At 31.8% G+C, this 13,751-nt stretch overlaps 1 protein-coding gene and 1 long non-coding RNA gene across 2 annotated transcripts in view; one reads left to right on the forward strand and one right to left on the reverse strand.

Annotated features, from left to right (window-relative positions):
• LOC105142666 (uncharacterized) overlaps positions 1-8,708 on the forward strand; it is a 10,934-nt gene extending 2,226 nt beyond the window's left edge. Inside the window, exons 2-3 of the long non-coding RNA XR_845587.1 lie at positions 1,854-1,858; positions 7,939-8,708. This is a non-coding gene — a long non-coding RNA (uncharacterized LOC105142666). The remainder of the gene's footprint in view (positions 1-1,853; positions 1,859-7,938) is intronic.
• Positions 4,057-8,934, reverse strand: LOC105142665 (transmembrane ascorbate ferrireductase 1). The gene is made up of 4 exons (XM_011050408.1): positions 8,715-8,934; positions 4,935-4,983; positions 4,617-4,816; positions 4,057-4,527 (listed from the first exon to the last, which is right to left on the reverse strand). Exons 1-4 carry the CDS (start codon positions 8,850-8,852, stop codon positions 4,228-4,230), a joined length of 687 nt encoding a protein of 228 aa, XP_011048710.1. The 5' UTR covers positions 8,853-8,934; the 3' UTR covers positions 4,057-4,227.
• Between the last annotated feature and the right edge of the window lie 4,817 nt (positions 8,935-13,751).

Genomic DNA, 13,751 nt, shown 5'->3' on the forward strand with positions numbered 1-13,751 from the left:
AAAAGAAAAGGGTAAGATAGTTGTTATTTTAGTTTGTAAATACTTAAAAGATGCAGCTGGAATACGTGGTAATTAAATGGTGTTATGTTTTAAAAAGAAGAAGAGACAGAACTTGCCCTAAAATGCTTACCTCATAAAAAAACAAAACCGGAACTTGTCGAGGAAGCATTTTACCCGAAAATGAGACAACGTTTAACTAATGATGAAAGGACAAAATATTGTGTTATATAATAACGTAATGTATTGAAATGAATAAGATAATTATTATAATCATAATTGAACTGGACATATAAAAAAACAAAAAAAGAGGTGTCATCAAGTTGCTTCGCTGGCAAGTGCTAAACGTTGGACGACTTTGCCTGCAATAAGACTTTTTATTGTTGATGATGCTAAACAGCAAAATTAATCTTTTGTCCGAGTCCATTCGGACGCTCTCCCTGGCTCATATTGAGTATATGCTCCCTATCAGCTCTAGGTGAGTCCCACCACCATGGCTTTCTTTATCTTTCTCACTTGTTTTATATATATATATATATATATATACAATACTAATTTAAGTAAATAAGTGTTTTTCTTACCGATAACATTGGATCAATCAAATCTTTGATTCTAGTTTTATTACTCCATAAAAAATACTGGCATTTTTTCTTCTCATGATTTTTTTCAGCCTCATCGTTGGCATAACCCCCGTTGTGCTGGGGTTTAGTCGGTTATGAAAAGAGCCAATGACGAGGCTGGATCGATCGTTGAGAGTGCCCCAGATGTTATTGCTTGATACATCATTCGCAAGCTATTTATTGAATTTATTTATGTATTATACATTGACATTAATTATTTCGTTCAAAGCACTTCGCTGGAGGTGTTTGGTTGATCGATGTATGTCACCCTTCTCAGTTATCATAAGTGTCTTTTTCTGGCACTGATGAGCATCAATGGATGCCTTCTTTTCTTCCACTGCTTGGTGTACATGAGCTTCCTTAGTCTTTAGTTTCTCATGCTCATGTTGTCTTATGATTAACCACATAAAATATTTGTATTGGTAGGAAACAAATGTCAAAATAACGCTCATGAAAGGCGGTAAGAGTATTGTAAATGTAATATTTGTATTATGTTTCTCACATTCATGTTGTCTTCCATACCAAAAAAACGCTCAACATGAGATAGAAAGGAGCAGCAAAGCATATTAATGTATATGTAACATCAAATTTACCTTCACCCTTTTTAACCCCGTTTAAGATAATTAATGCTGCTCAACTTTGATGATCTTGCCTCCAACCTCATCCATCTATTTATTGGGATAGATTTCGGGTTGTAATAGTTCACCCAGTATTTATCGTTCGGATTTGTGGCTTGTTCCATTTAGAGATCAGGCGGATTAACTTTCTTGTCTTCGTTCTGGAAAAGAGACTCGAGGGTAGCTTGCGATCCAAATAGCTAGTAGAACCTCTTGACTTTGAGTTAGAGCTGCTTTAGTGGGAACAGAACGTCTTGACTTTCTTCTCATTGCTTTCCTTGAAGGACTTTCTCCCATCTCTGAATCAGTTACTCCAGACGAGAGACGAGCCTATCAAGGGCGAGCCAGATTTTTTTTTTATGTTGGGCTATAAACTGTTATTGATCCTTATTATAGACCTAAAGCTTGGAAATTCTTACTTAATTGTGATTTTTTTACACTCCTGTGATTCTGTTTAAATTCCTCTTCAAAACTAAGCGAAAACCTGATGTTGTTGAGAAGGAGAAAATAAAAACCCCATGGTACTTTCTTGAGTATTGATAAAGGTAAAAGATTGGATTTTAATAAATGATAGAAAACAAAATCCTTTTCTAAGGAGTGAGTTTTTACAAAACAAAAGGGAAAGTTTTATTTTTTATTTTAACAGATAAGTTTGTAGGAGATAATGTGTTCTTTACTGGGGCAAAACCCCGAAATTTTATTTTATTTTATTTTTATAAAATTCATAAAAATCATTACATCATATAAAGCTTCAAATAAAATTGAGTCAAAATAACAAATACACAACTAAAATTAACCCTATAAAAACATATAGGACTTAACAATAGTATGATTTCCAAAAAAGAGAAACAAACAAAGAATTAGCTGCACTTGCAATCCTAGGCCAAAGATCAGCACACTCCTCTCCAATTAAACCGGTAATTGCTGAGCTTTTCATTTCTCCTTTAGGGTTCACAATGACATCAACATTATCTTCAAAAAACATGAAAACACCATCCTTTCAGCACCAAGGCTTACGCCGCCTAACAATGACAGCAGGCATAACCTTCTTCCTGAGATCAAACTTCTTCTTTTTGAAAGTGGCCATTAATATATCACCAACGCAGGCAGAAGGCAAGCGGTTCAAGCGATTAATTCCCTTCACAGATATGATGTAAAGAGAGGGCGGAGCCAGAATTTTTTTTATGTTGTGCTATAAACTGTTATTGATCCTTGTTATACACCTAACTTAGAGCTTGGAAATTCTTATTTAATTGTGATTTTTTTACACTCATGTGATTCTATTTAAATTCCTCTTCAAAACCTAAGCGAAAACCTGATGTTGTTGAGAAGGAAAAAATAAAAACCCCATGGTACTTTCGAGTATTGATAAAGGTAAAAGATTGGATTTTAATAAATGATAGAAAACAAAATCCTTTTCTAAGGAGTGAGTTTTTACAAAACAAAAGGGAAAGTTTTATTTTTTATTTTAACAGATAAGTTTGTAGGAGATAATGTGTTCTTTACTGGGGCAAAACCCCGAAATTTTATTTTATTTTATTTTTATAAAATTCATAAAAATCATTACATCATATAAAGCTTCAAATAAAATTGAGTCAAAATAACAAATACACAACTAAAATTAACCCTATAAAAACATATAGGACTTAATAATAGTATGATTCTCAAAAAAAAAAAAAAAACAAAGAATTAGCTGCACTTGCAATCCTAGGCCAAAGATCAGCACACTCCTCTCCAATTAAACCGGTAATTGCTGAGCTTTTCATTTCTCCTTTAGGGTTCACAATGACACCATCATTATCTTCAAAAAACATGAAAACACCATCCTTTCGGCACCAAGGCTTACGCTGCCTAACAATGACAGCAGGTATAACCTTCTTCCTGAGATCAGACTTCTTCTTTTTGACAGTGGCCATTAATATATCACCAACACAGGCAGAAGGCAAGCGGTTCAAGCGACTCTTAATTCCCTTCACAGATATGATGTAAAGATTATGTAGGGAGAGTATTGAGTTTTTTAATAATTTTTTTTTAACCTGGGCTACAGCCTACTTTAGCCTCCTATACTCCTCCGCCCTTGGAGCCTATGCTAGTCGGGGATGACGCTTGAGTTTCTATTCGGGCATTTGGTGTTCGAGTAAAGAAGGAAAGAAGGGCCCCGGGTCAACTGGAGGGGGATCTTAAGTGAAACCCGAAAATCCCCAGGGTCTCCAACCTCATCCACCTCTAATGCTGCATAGATCTTGAACAAGCATGTCAAATTAAATGTTGCAGAAGTCCAGTACCCTTCATAGCTGCTTATGTCAAGTGGTTGTATCGAATGCTCTTCATCATGAGCATGCCCCAGGTCTGAACCTGGTTAGAACGAGTGGTTTGACTGTTATTACCTTTAGGGTAGTTGATAAAGAGGTTGGTTTGGTTAGATAAATTTCATAATGAAAGGAAAACATTGAGCTAAACATTGATTTTCTATAACCCGTTTGCGATGAATCACGGTTTGCAACGCGGTTAGGCGCTGTCATATGGTATATATAGTTCTAATTTTTCTGTTAATAGTGGATTGAAATAAGCTTTAGCCCTATAAATTTGATACTACTCAACATAGATGTCCTTTGCTTTCAAATAATAAAAAAACAACTGATTTCATCTGTTAATTTTCCTCATGGCCTGTAGAAATGTGTCTTTTGTTGCTGAAAATTGGAAGTTGGATCAGAGCCAGCCCATTCTGGTTGGGACAGAGAAACCTAAGCTGCTAGAACCAATATACCCTAGAAAAGTCTATCTATGTCCATGAGCCCAAGTGATCACAATGGTAATAGCGCACAGGAAGGCAGAAGCTCCATTATTATTTAAGGATGATAATAATTCTACATGTAGAAATACAAATAATAGATACACTAGCCTTCATAAAAATTCAGCCAATGGAAAATATGTTCACTTGATAGCTGATAATATATATATATATATATATATATATATATATATATATCTCCTTATATGGCAGAATAGCTATCGTCATCTTCTACAGGAGCCTGGCCAAGAACTGATAATATAACAAAGGCACCATATAACACTGTAACCACAGCAGTGAAGTTGACAAGCAGGGCCTCAGGACCATACTTAGCAATTCCAGAGCTTTCAAGGAATGTAAGCTTCTCCAAGAACCCTAAGGCAGCATTGCCAACAGCCAGAATATACACAAAGATGCCAAATAGCACATGCCAAGGGAGGCTCTCACTCCTTAGTGTTGGTGACCCTTTAGGGTAAAAGAATACAAGGAACCCATAAATCCACTGCAAATTAAATTACCATTTTTAAGACAAAGTTTTAAAATAAAATCAAAAGAAAGTCACTATAAAATAGGTTAAAATGAATGATTTACCTGAATACCATAAAGGGAAATGATGGTTATGCCAAGCCATGAATGCAAGCTGTAGAGGTTGGCAATGTTGCTCTCTTTATGATTCTTGAATGCAGCCGCAATGCCAACACAACCAAGAATTATTGCAATTGCATGGAGAACAAGATGGATCACTTTCTTCACTTCTTTCTTCAAAGGAAGAGATTTGTAGCTCATGATGGCTGTTTTTATTTATTTTTTGGGAAACGGGCGTCGAAGGAATAGTATTAGTAGGAAAACACAAGCAAGCAAATCTCTACCAACTAGCTGTGATGAAAATTCAAAAAGTTGTCCAATTACCTTCACCTCCAATGATAATTAAGCCAACTAGCATCAGAAAAGGATGGAGCTGTTGTAAGAAAACAGATACGAGATCCACATTACTAAAAAGATATATTTATATAAATATTGTTGTAGTATAACCAGTAATCATACTAGCTGCCTTTGAAGTGAAATTCAAAGCCCCAAACCATAAGAGCTTTACCCTGAAGCCTTGTTTTTGCTACCCATCGATGAAGAATGTGGTGGCCCTTTAATCCGAGACCCAAGAGCATGATAATAACAGTTTCATATGTAATCGTTGACAATAACTCTTTCTTGCTTACAGATCAACGGTACTACTTTTCAATGACTAAATTAACACATGGGAAAAGGTTTAAAACTCGAAAAAGATTGCTGTTTCTTAGTTTTTCTCTTGATTTCTTTTAGAACACTTGTTCTTCCTGTTTGGAAGTAAATGGTCCGTTTTCTAGCCATGGAAAGAAAGCTCCAAGCTTGCACGAAGATAAAGATTTTCGAAAGATGGGACCAAGAAAACATTGGACAAATCAATTGCTGTTCGAAGCATGACCTCCAGAGAAAGGTGGGTGCAAATGACCATAATATTGGACAAGGTCTTGGAATATTGTTCATGGATAAAGTACAATTTTTGGTGGGCCTAAAACACGTGAGTGCTTAGACAGGTCCACATATGATGTCCTCATCCACTAATTTTCCAAAATAAAATAAAACATTAACATATCGTTTTAAGGAAATCAACCCCAGCTAAAAAATGTTTTTTCAAAAATTTTAAAGATAAAAAAAATTAATATAACTTTTTTTTTATTAAAAAAATCATTTGATATAAATATTATTTATTTTAATAATTTTAACCGATGTTAACATATTTCTCTTTTACCCATGAAATTCAACAACCTCTCTCTTCTTTATTAACCAAAAACTAAAAAAATAACAAAAGTGTACTTTTACATCAAAATTAAACTTGAAAAATATTAAAATGTTCAAATTATATAAATTTAAGTTATTTTTAAAATTTAAGAATCAAAACTCATCATTTTAAAATTTATAACAGGCCACCATTTTTAATGCATTTTTTATTTAGATTTCTTTTCTTTCAATATAACAGGCCACCATTTTTAATGTATTTTTTATTTAGATTTGTTTTCTTTCAATCTCACTATTTTATAAAAAATCAAAATCAATTAGTCTTTAAAAAAGACAACATTATCAAGATAAAAAATTAAATTGAAAAAAAAATTACAAAGTCCACCAACAATAATATGTGAACAATATGTGAGAGGATGAACAATAATATGTCATGTAAAATGAAAAATTCATGCTTTAAGTCAAATATTTTTTATTTTTCATAAAAAACATATATGCAAGTTTTTCAACGTATTTTGTAGTTCAAAGAATTTAAATGCAAATAAAAAAATTTATGCACGGCTATAATCAAATAAGCTGAAAACCATGTACAATAATAAATAAATTAAAAATCATTAACACCACCTAAAAATAAAACTTGAAAACTAATGAACAAATATTAATCAAGATATTTAACCTTACAAGGCAGGACATTTACCCAATCATGTTTGTTAATTTTTGTTCATTAAAATATTTTTTTTATCTAATCAAATAATAATAAAAATAGATAAACATATTTAATTGATATATTTAATTGATAGAATAAAATAAAACAAAAAAATGATATGCAAGGCAACACATTTTATAAATATTATTTAAAAATAAATATTTTTTTATTTTCAAAAATATAGTTTATTTATTCAAAAGATAAAAAAAAATCATAGATGAATAAAAAACCCTTTAAGAATAAACACATAACAAAAAAATAACCATAATTAAAAAAAAAACTCTCTAAACAACATAAAAGTGAAAAGGGTTATTAATGTAAATATAAACTTTTTTTAAAAAAAAAAACATTAATTAAAAAAAAAAAAAGTCAGACGCTGCTACGACATCTTAGCTAACCCGTTTCATCAGGGCCCACATACAAGCCTACTGGGGTAGGCCTACATGACTAGGCTCTTGTTTTTAACAATACCTAAGACGGACAACATTTGGTCCACTTTTTTTTGGAAAAAAAATTTAAACAATGCGTTATCTATTTTGCCCATATTTCAACTACCGTGGTGAAAATCAAGCTCAAAGTTTTTTTACCCAAAAAACCTGTTTTGATTCACAACATCTATAAAACACCTTAAAAACCATGATAAACCTATTCATGATCTCAAAAAACCACCCCACACACCAAACTCAACTCAACCAAAAATCAACCCGAACTTAGATTTGTTTTTTCATTAACATTTGGGAAACAAAGACATCTAATATGAACTTCACTCATCAAATAAAATAATTTGACACAAATATTATTTATTTTGGTGATCTAAATTGATATCAACGACATGCTTCTCTTTCTATCGTCGGAATCAGACGATCTCTCTCCCCTCTCTTAACTAGAAACCAAATAGTACAAAAAAAATAAACTTTTGTTCCAAAATAAAATTGAAAAAGTATTAAGGGATTGAAATTGTATAATTTACACAATTGTTTAAGTTGGAGGACCAAAGAACATTTTTTTTTCAAAATTTATGAACACAACTCATGTTTTCCATGTTTTTCATTTTAATCCTTCATCTTCCAATCTCATTCTTTCATAAGAATTCAAAATCAATTGCTTTTTAATTGAATAAATCACCCAAAAAAATAATTTGAGGACCAAATTAAAAAAAAATATAAAGTTTTGCATAGTGCATCCACAGTAGATTATAAGAAAATAAACAGTAGAGGCAATGCACAGTAATAAAAACACCATGACATTTAATTAGGTTATTTTATTGTGCTTCACGTGGGAAGGACCGGTAAGGGGGGCTGGGGGGCATGGCCGTGTGCGCTGATCCGAAGGTTAGGTAGGGTAGGTGCGTGCACAAAGGCCGCTATGGTTTTGATATGCAATGTATTTCTTTCTTATTTTTACCTTGAAGGTTTATAAATAAACTCCCCCCAGATTAATAATTATAGCACGGATTACTCTTGAATCCAGTAATTAACGGTGAGATATTGCTAGCTAGCTAGCTCGCTTAATTATCTCTGGTCTCAATTAAGCTCTGTGCGCTCTACTGCTTTTCTAGTTAGTTAAACTGAATATTTACTGTTTCTTTCTTCTAATTGAAGCAATTAAGTCACTAAATATATATATATATTAAAAAAAAAGCATCCATTTCAGTCCCCAATTTAATGATCTCAAAGCATCTTTAACACTTTTGTAATAACCTAAAATGCCAAAAATCATCGAAGACTGCAGGCATCCTACGGCAATCCCTTTTGAAATGTTCCAATGCCTACCAAAAAGCCAAGATTCTCGTTCCATTAGCCAAATAGAGCCTGTTGGTTAAATCTTTACTGTTGTTTGGAGCCGTAGAGTATTAAAACTCAATGTGTTCGACTAACTTGTTTGTTAGCCTATAGCTAGGTAGCTAGCCAACAGGGCCATCTCAATTGACTAGAACCAACAAGTCTTCGCTAAGAAAAAGGGTTCCCAAATTCCAAACCAACAGCCCTTAACACAAGCAATGACACAAAAATCCTGATAATAAACATGAACCTAGATAAGATCAAAAACCAAAAGGTTGCTGTTGAAAACTAAGGGCAAGACAAGAGATAAGCACAGACACACAGACAAACAAAAACCAACCAAGGATCCATATAACCAGGAAAGCAAAACAGAAAGACAGATACACACACAGACATGTGTATAGACAAAGATGAGGGCTAGAGGCTTACATTGAAGATGAGATTCTTGTTGGAAGCTTCCCATGCCATGCCACCTCTATAGTATAAAACCCATACCAAGACCATAACAGCACCCGCAATTGCAAGCGCGTGTGCTAAAAACGTTAGCGGCAGTGCTCTAAAAGCCATAGCCTTGGTTGAGTCTTCTTCTCCTAGTTCAAAGCCAAGTTGGGGAGAGAACAAAGGAAGAAAGCCTTTCTTCGTGTCGGGGGGATACGTCTTTTATTATATTGTTTCGACCAGATATTTGATGCGATTATGACCGTTGGATGGAGATATGATTGTGCCACGTGGGTCTGACTGACTTGATGAATGCCTTTTTTTTATCGTGACTCGTGTTACCCAGAGTCTCAGCCTCGTGTCCCCTCCGGATCCCTGTATTTTTAGTCGCTTTATTTGAACTCCCCTCTCCCATTTAAAATGTCTAATATTGAATTTCTGTAGTTTATCAAACATCATTATCAAGCATTTTCTTAAAAATACAATTTTTTAAAGTGTAAAAGACAATACATCTTGAGATTAATTAAATAGATGAATAAGATCGTATTTTTGTATTTCTATGTGTGTTTTGTTCGTTTACACATTTTGAAATAAATTAAATAGTTGAATAATATCATTTTTCTTTTGTATGTTTTGTTTATTAAATTTAATGTTATAAAATCTGGTTTTACGAGTCAATTTGATGCCTTTTTAATTCAGAAGCTAAGCATATTTGGACTCAAAAAAAATAAAAAAAAATTAGCCTGAAATGGCATGATAAAAAAACCAAGATATCCCACGATCTTGCATAAATTCCAATTAAAAATCTATTAATTTTTTTTTGTAAATATCATTTTAATCTTTAATTATGAAAAAATAATAATAACTTACCCTAAATTCCATTAACATCAATGAAGCAAACACAATATATAAAAAAATGCTAGCTAATTTCCTATTTAATTTGGATTTTTTCACTCACAAACAACTTATTGAAACCACTCAATACAGAATTTAATCTTACTCTCAATATTACATATAAATTATCTTTTTTTTAATATAAAATACAAAGATCTGACAGATTTTATTCAAGACTTATTACTCAAACCACTGTCTGGAATTAAAAATATAATCTCATATTATTTTATACGTGGATTTGATCACATGAATCATTCTGAGAACAAGTATATTTAGCTAGATTTATTTATTATGTAAAAAAATAGTGGGAATCCAATGTAATGATATTAAAGAAGAAGAAAAAATATATAAAACATTCATCTAGCATCATTCTGTCATAGCCTTTGTAGAAAAGAGTCAAACAGGTGACAATTCTATAATATATCGGGGCCTACCGATACAGGAATTCGAGTTGGTGTGAGGTTTCAAGCTCTGATTGCTCCGTTTTCCTTTTCTCCCGTGATCTGTACAGTCCCATTTGGTTGTGTATTTAACTAAAACTAATTTTTTTATATTAATTAAAAAATTATCACAAAACCATTTCAATTATTATTAAATAAAATCTTAAGTTTATATTACTGTATAAAAGACTTTCTTGAGTGAAAATTTTTTAAATTTAAAATTTACATAAACTAGTAATATTTTATATTTAATTTTTATTAAATAAATAAAAATAATAAAATTTATATTTGTAATCATTGAGATTCTAATAACATGTTTTAAATTATTAAATGAAATTTTAAAATATAATTTATATTATTTTTAAAAAAATTTAATTCCAACTTTTTACTGGACAGGAGAAGGGAGGTTGATTCCATCTTGGTGCACAAGCTGTCCAAGCATATCATCAGCTGTAGAGAAACAATAAATGAAAAGATAGGCAACGTTTAGGCTAGAAACACGAAAAACTTGTCTAATTAGAGTTCAAGAAAATGGGGCGATGCAGGCTTTTCCACGAAGAATCATAGCACTTTTCCATGTAGAACAAGGGGAAAGTTTGATGTTGATGATGACAGAATGTCCAGGAGGGTCTTGTTAGCTGTGAGATCTTGATGGGTCTCGATGAAATGGGTGCAGGAAGATATTGAAACGACACCGTAATAGGTCGCTGTCGCGGGGTATTATCAGCTGAAGTCATGCGTGACATCAATTGAAGAGCAGGACCTTCAAATATCATGTGATCTAGTTGGAGGAGGATCCATCTTTTTACCAAGGTGGAGGGGCTATAGCTTAATTACTTTTATTTTATTTTATTTTATTTTGATTAAGTGGATGCTCCCTCTCGTCAATGCAATGATCACTGTGTCATTCTTAGATCATGCTAGATAATCTAGTACTTTATTGGATTATTTTGAATACATTGTATTAATATAAAAAATATATACATTTTTTAAATCATCTGAAAAAAATAATATTATTAGCTGACTTGAATATCTTTGCTGTTGAATAAACAAAACCTATAGAACATTTTGTCAATTGATTTTGTTTCCGTTAATTTTATTTATATATATATATATATAAAAAAAAACCTAAGAGTGATAAGTGAATTAATGTGTGTGCGTCTTCATTGATTGCAGTGTGGATTGCAGGAGCGAATTCCAGTAGCCAAAGCCGGCCTCCCTTGCCATTGTTGAAGATATCTCCGCGTACCCTTCCTTTCGGGATACGTTTGGCTAGCTAAAATGAGTTTCATAATGTTAATTAAAAATTAATTTTTTTATTTTTAATTAAGTTTAAATTTAGAATTTAATAGTTTATAAGATTAAGAAATTATCTTATATTTACAAGATTTAACTTGATTTTTTTTAAGATCATATTTTTTAATTTCATTATTTAACATTTTATTTATTTTAGAATTAAGCTTTATTAATTTTTATTTACATTTTATAAGATTTTTCACTAACTTTAAAAATAATTATAATTATCCCAAATATTTTTATTTACCATTCTTTATTAAATTATATTTTTATAAATAAATTTTGTTTGTTAATCAAATCAAATTAATTAATTAAATATAAATATGCAATATTTATTTCATAATATTTTATTTATTTATCTTATGGGTCATTACTTTAGTGACACCTAAGAATTTTTAAATATCATCATGTAACCTTTCATGGTGACATTAAAACTGCTTCGATGATCTCCTTTTAAAGACCGGAGATAATAAGTCTATGACTAGATTTTTTTTAATATAATATTAATAATTTATTTTTTTATAGTTAATTTTTGCAAAACAAGATTTTTATCTATTTCTTGTCATTGCTTATATATATATATATATATATATATCATATTATTAAATTAATCAAGTGTATTAGGTCTAGTTAACTCAACAACTCAAGTTTTAATTTTTTTTCTTTAAAAATATTATCATCACTTAAATATTATTTTTTTTATCAGAAAAAACTTGATTTAATCCATAACTTAATGCGAGCCATCAATTTAGTCTACTCCAAAGAAAAACATATTTTTTTGATGTAATGGTATCCTAGTATTATTTGAGATTTTTTGTTAAGGGATGTTTGAGAGTTTGATTAAGATTACTTTTAAAAGCATTTTTTATGTGGAAATTGATTAAAATTATATATTTTTTATTTTTTAAATTTATTTTTAATATCAGAACATCAGCACGTCAAAATGATACAAAAATACAAACAAAAAAATTAAGTTGAAGATAAAAAAAAAAAAATTTAATAAAAATTAGTAAATTGGGCCCAAGTTTTTTTTTTTAATAAAAATTAGTAAATTGGGCCCAAGGGCCAAATGTAGCCCATCTAGCCAGAGATAAGACTTAGATCAGCAGTTAAAAGCCCATACGAAAGGGCATGGAGAGGAGGCCCAGCCAGAAAATCCTACAGCTTCAAAATTCAAAGAATCAAGCATAGACACTAACTGCACCTTTCATGGACTGCGACCAAGATTAGTTTATACAGAACAGTGCCTTCATTAGATTAAATCTCGAAAGAAAATCTTAATCTAAGTCTCTAAGATCCAGATTTCTGTTCTACTTTTAGGTCAACGCATTTTTTAATCTCTTTCAAGGCCCTTTGGTCTCTCTTACTTAAATTTCTTGACTAATTTCTTATGCAGCTAAACAGGCTCTCTAACAAAAGATGTGCTTGTGCCTTCCAAGACATAAACAGTAAGTTTATAAAGAAATATTATATCATGAACATGGGCTAGTTTGGCCTTTTTCTTTTTCCTTTTCTTATCATAATACGTACATGAAGTATATTTCATGGCAAACACACTACCTGCACCCTGATCATCCTATATTTGCATCGAAAGTGAAGTGAAGCAAATCTTCCTATCTAGTTTACGTTACGTATGAGGAAATATTCTCACTTTCAATATTGGCACGTAGCAGGACTTCCATCGTTTTCAATGAAAAAAAAAAGACAGAAAAAAGAGTTAGCATGCAAACATCATACATGGTTCTATCTCTCTATGCATTTATTAATTCACCATGTATTCTATATATTTATGATGTTGAAGGGTTGTTTTCTCGGGGAACATGGTAGGAAAGGTCTACTTTGCTTACTTATAACAACATGGAAAGGAAAAGGAAAAGGAATCATCCTTCTCAATTGAATTCTTCGTGTTTTGTATACTTTCAATCATTGTATATGAGCACTAGTACAGGAAATTTGAGGTTAACCCATAATTTAATCATTGTATATGAGCACTAGTACACAGGAAAATTTGAGTGAGGGACAAACAGAAGAAAGAGAGCACATGTAGCCACATGCTAGCACACATTCACAGATCAACTTAGCTGGGGGTTTTGACCACAAACAAGGCACCAAAAAATTAATGGGGCAGCGGCTTTGCGGGTCTTCGCAGATACGGGAGACGATAAGGATGCATCAACCCTTCTGCGACAGCTTTGTGGCAGCTAATAAATTTCAGGGCCCTCTCTTTTGCCCCACCATTGTCTAAGAGCTCGTACCGAACACTTATTTTCCCTCTCAACTAACACTCCAATAATCTTGCTCTGTGATATCCGTGATCCTCTTTATAGTTTCATTTCAGCAATCTCAATAATGCAAGTATGATTGCAGTTTCAATATTCTTAATGCACGGTCTAACATA

Source organism: Populus euphratica, unplaced genomic scaffold (assembly GCF_000495115.2).
Source record: "Populus euphratica unplaced genomic scaffold, PopEup_1.0 scaffold148.1, whole genome shotgun sequence".
Classification (NCBI taxonomy): Eukaryota; Viridiplantae; Streptophyta; class Magnoliopsida; order Malpighiales; family Salicaceae; genus Populus; species Populus euphratica.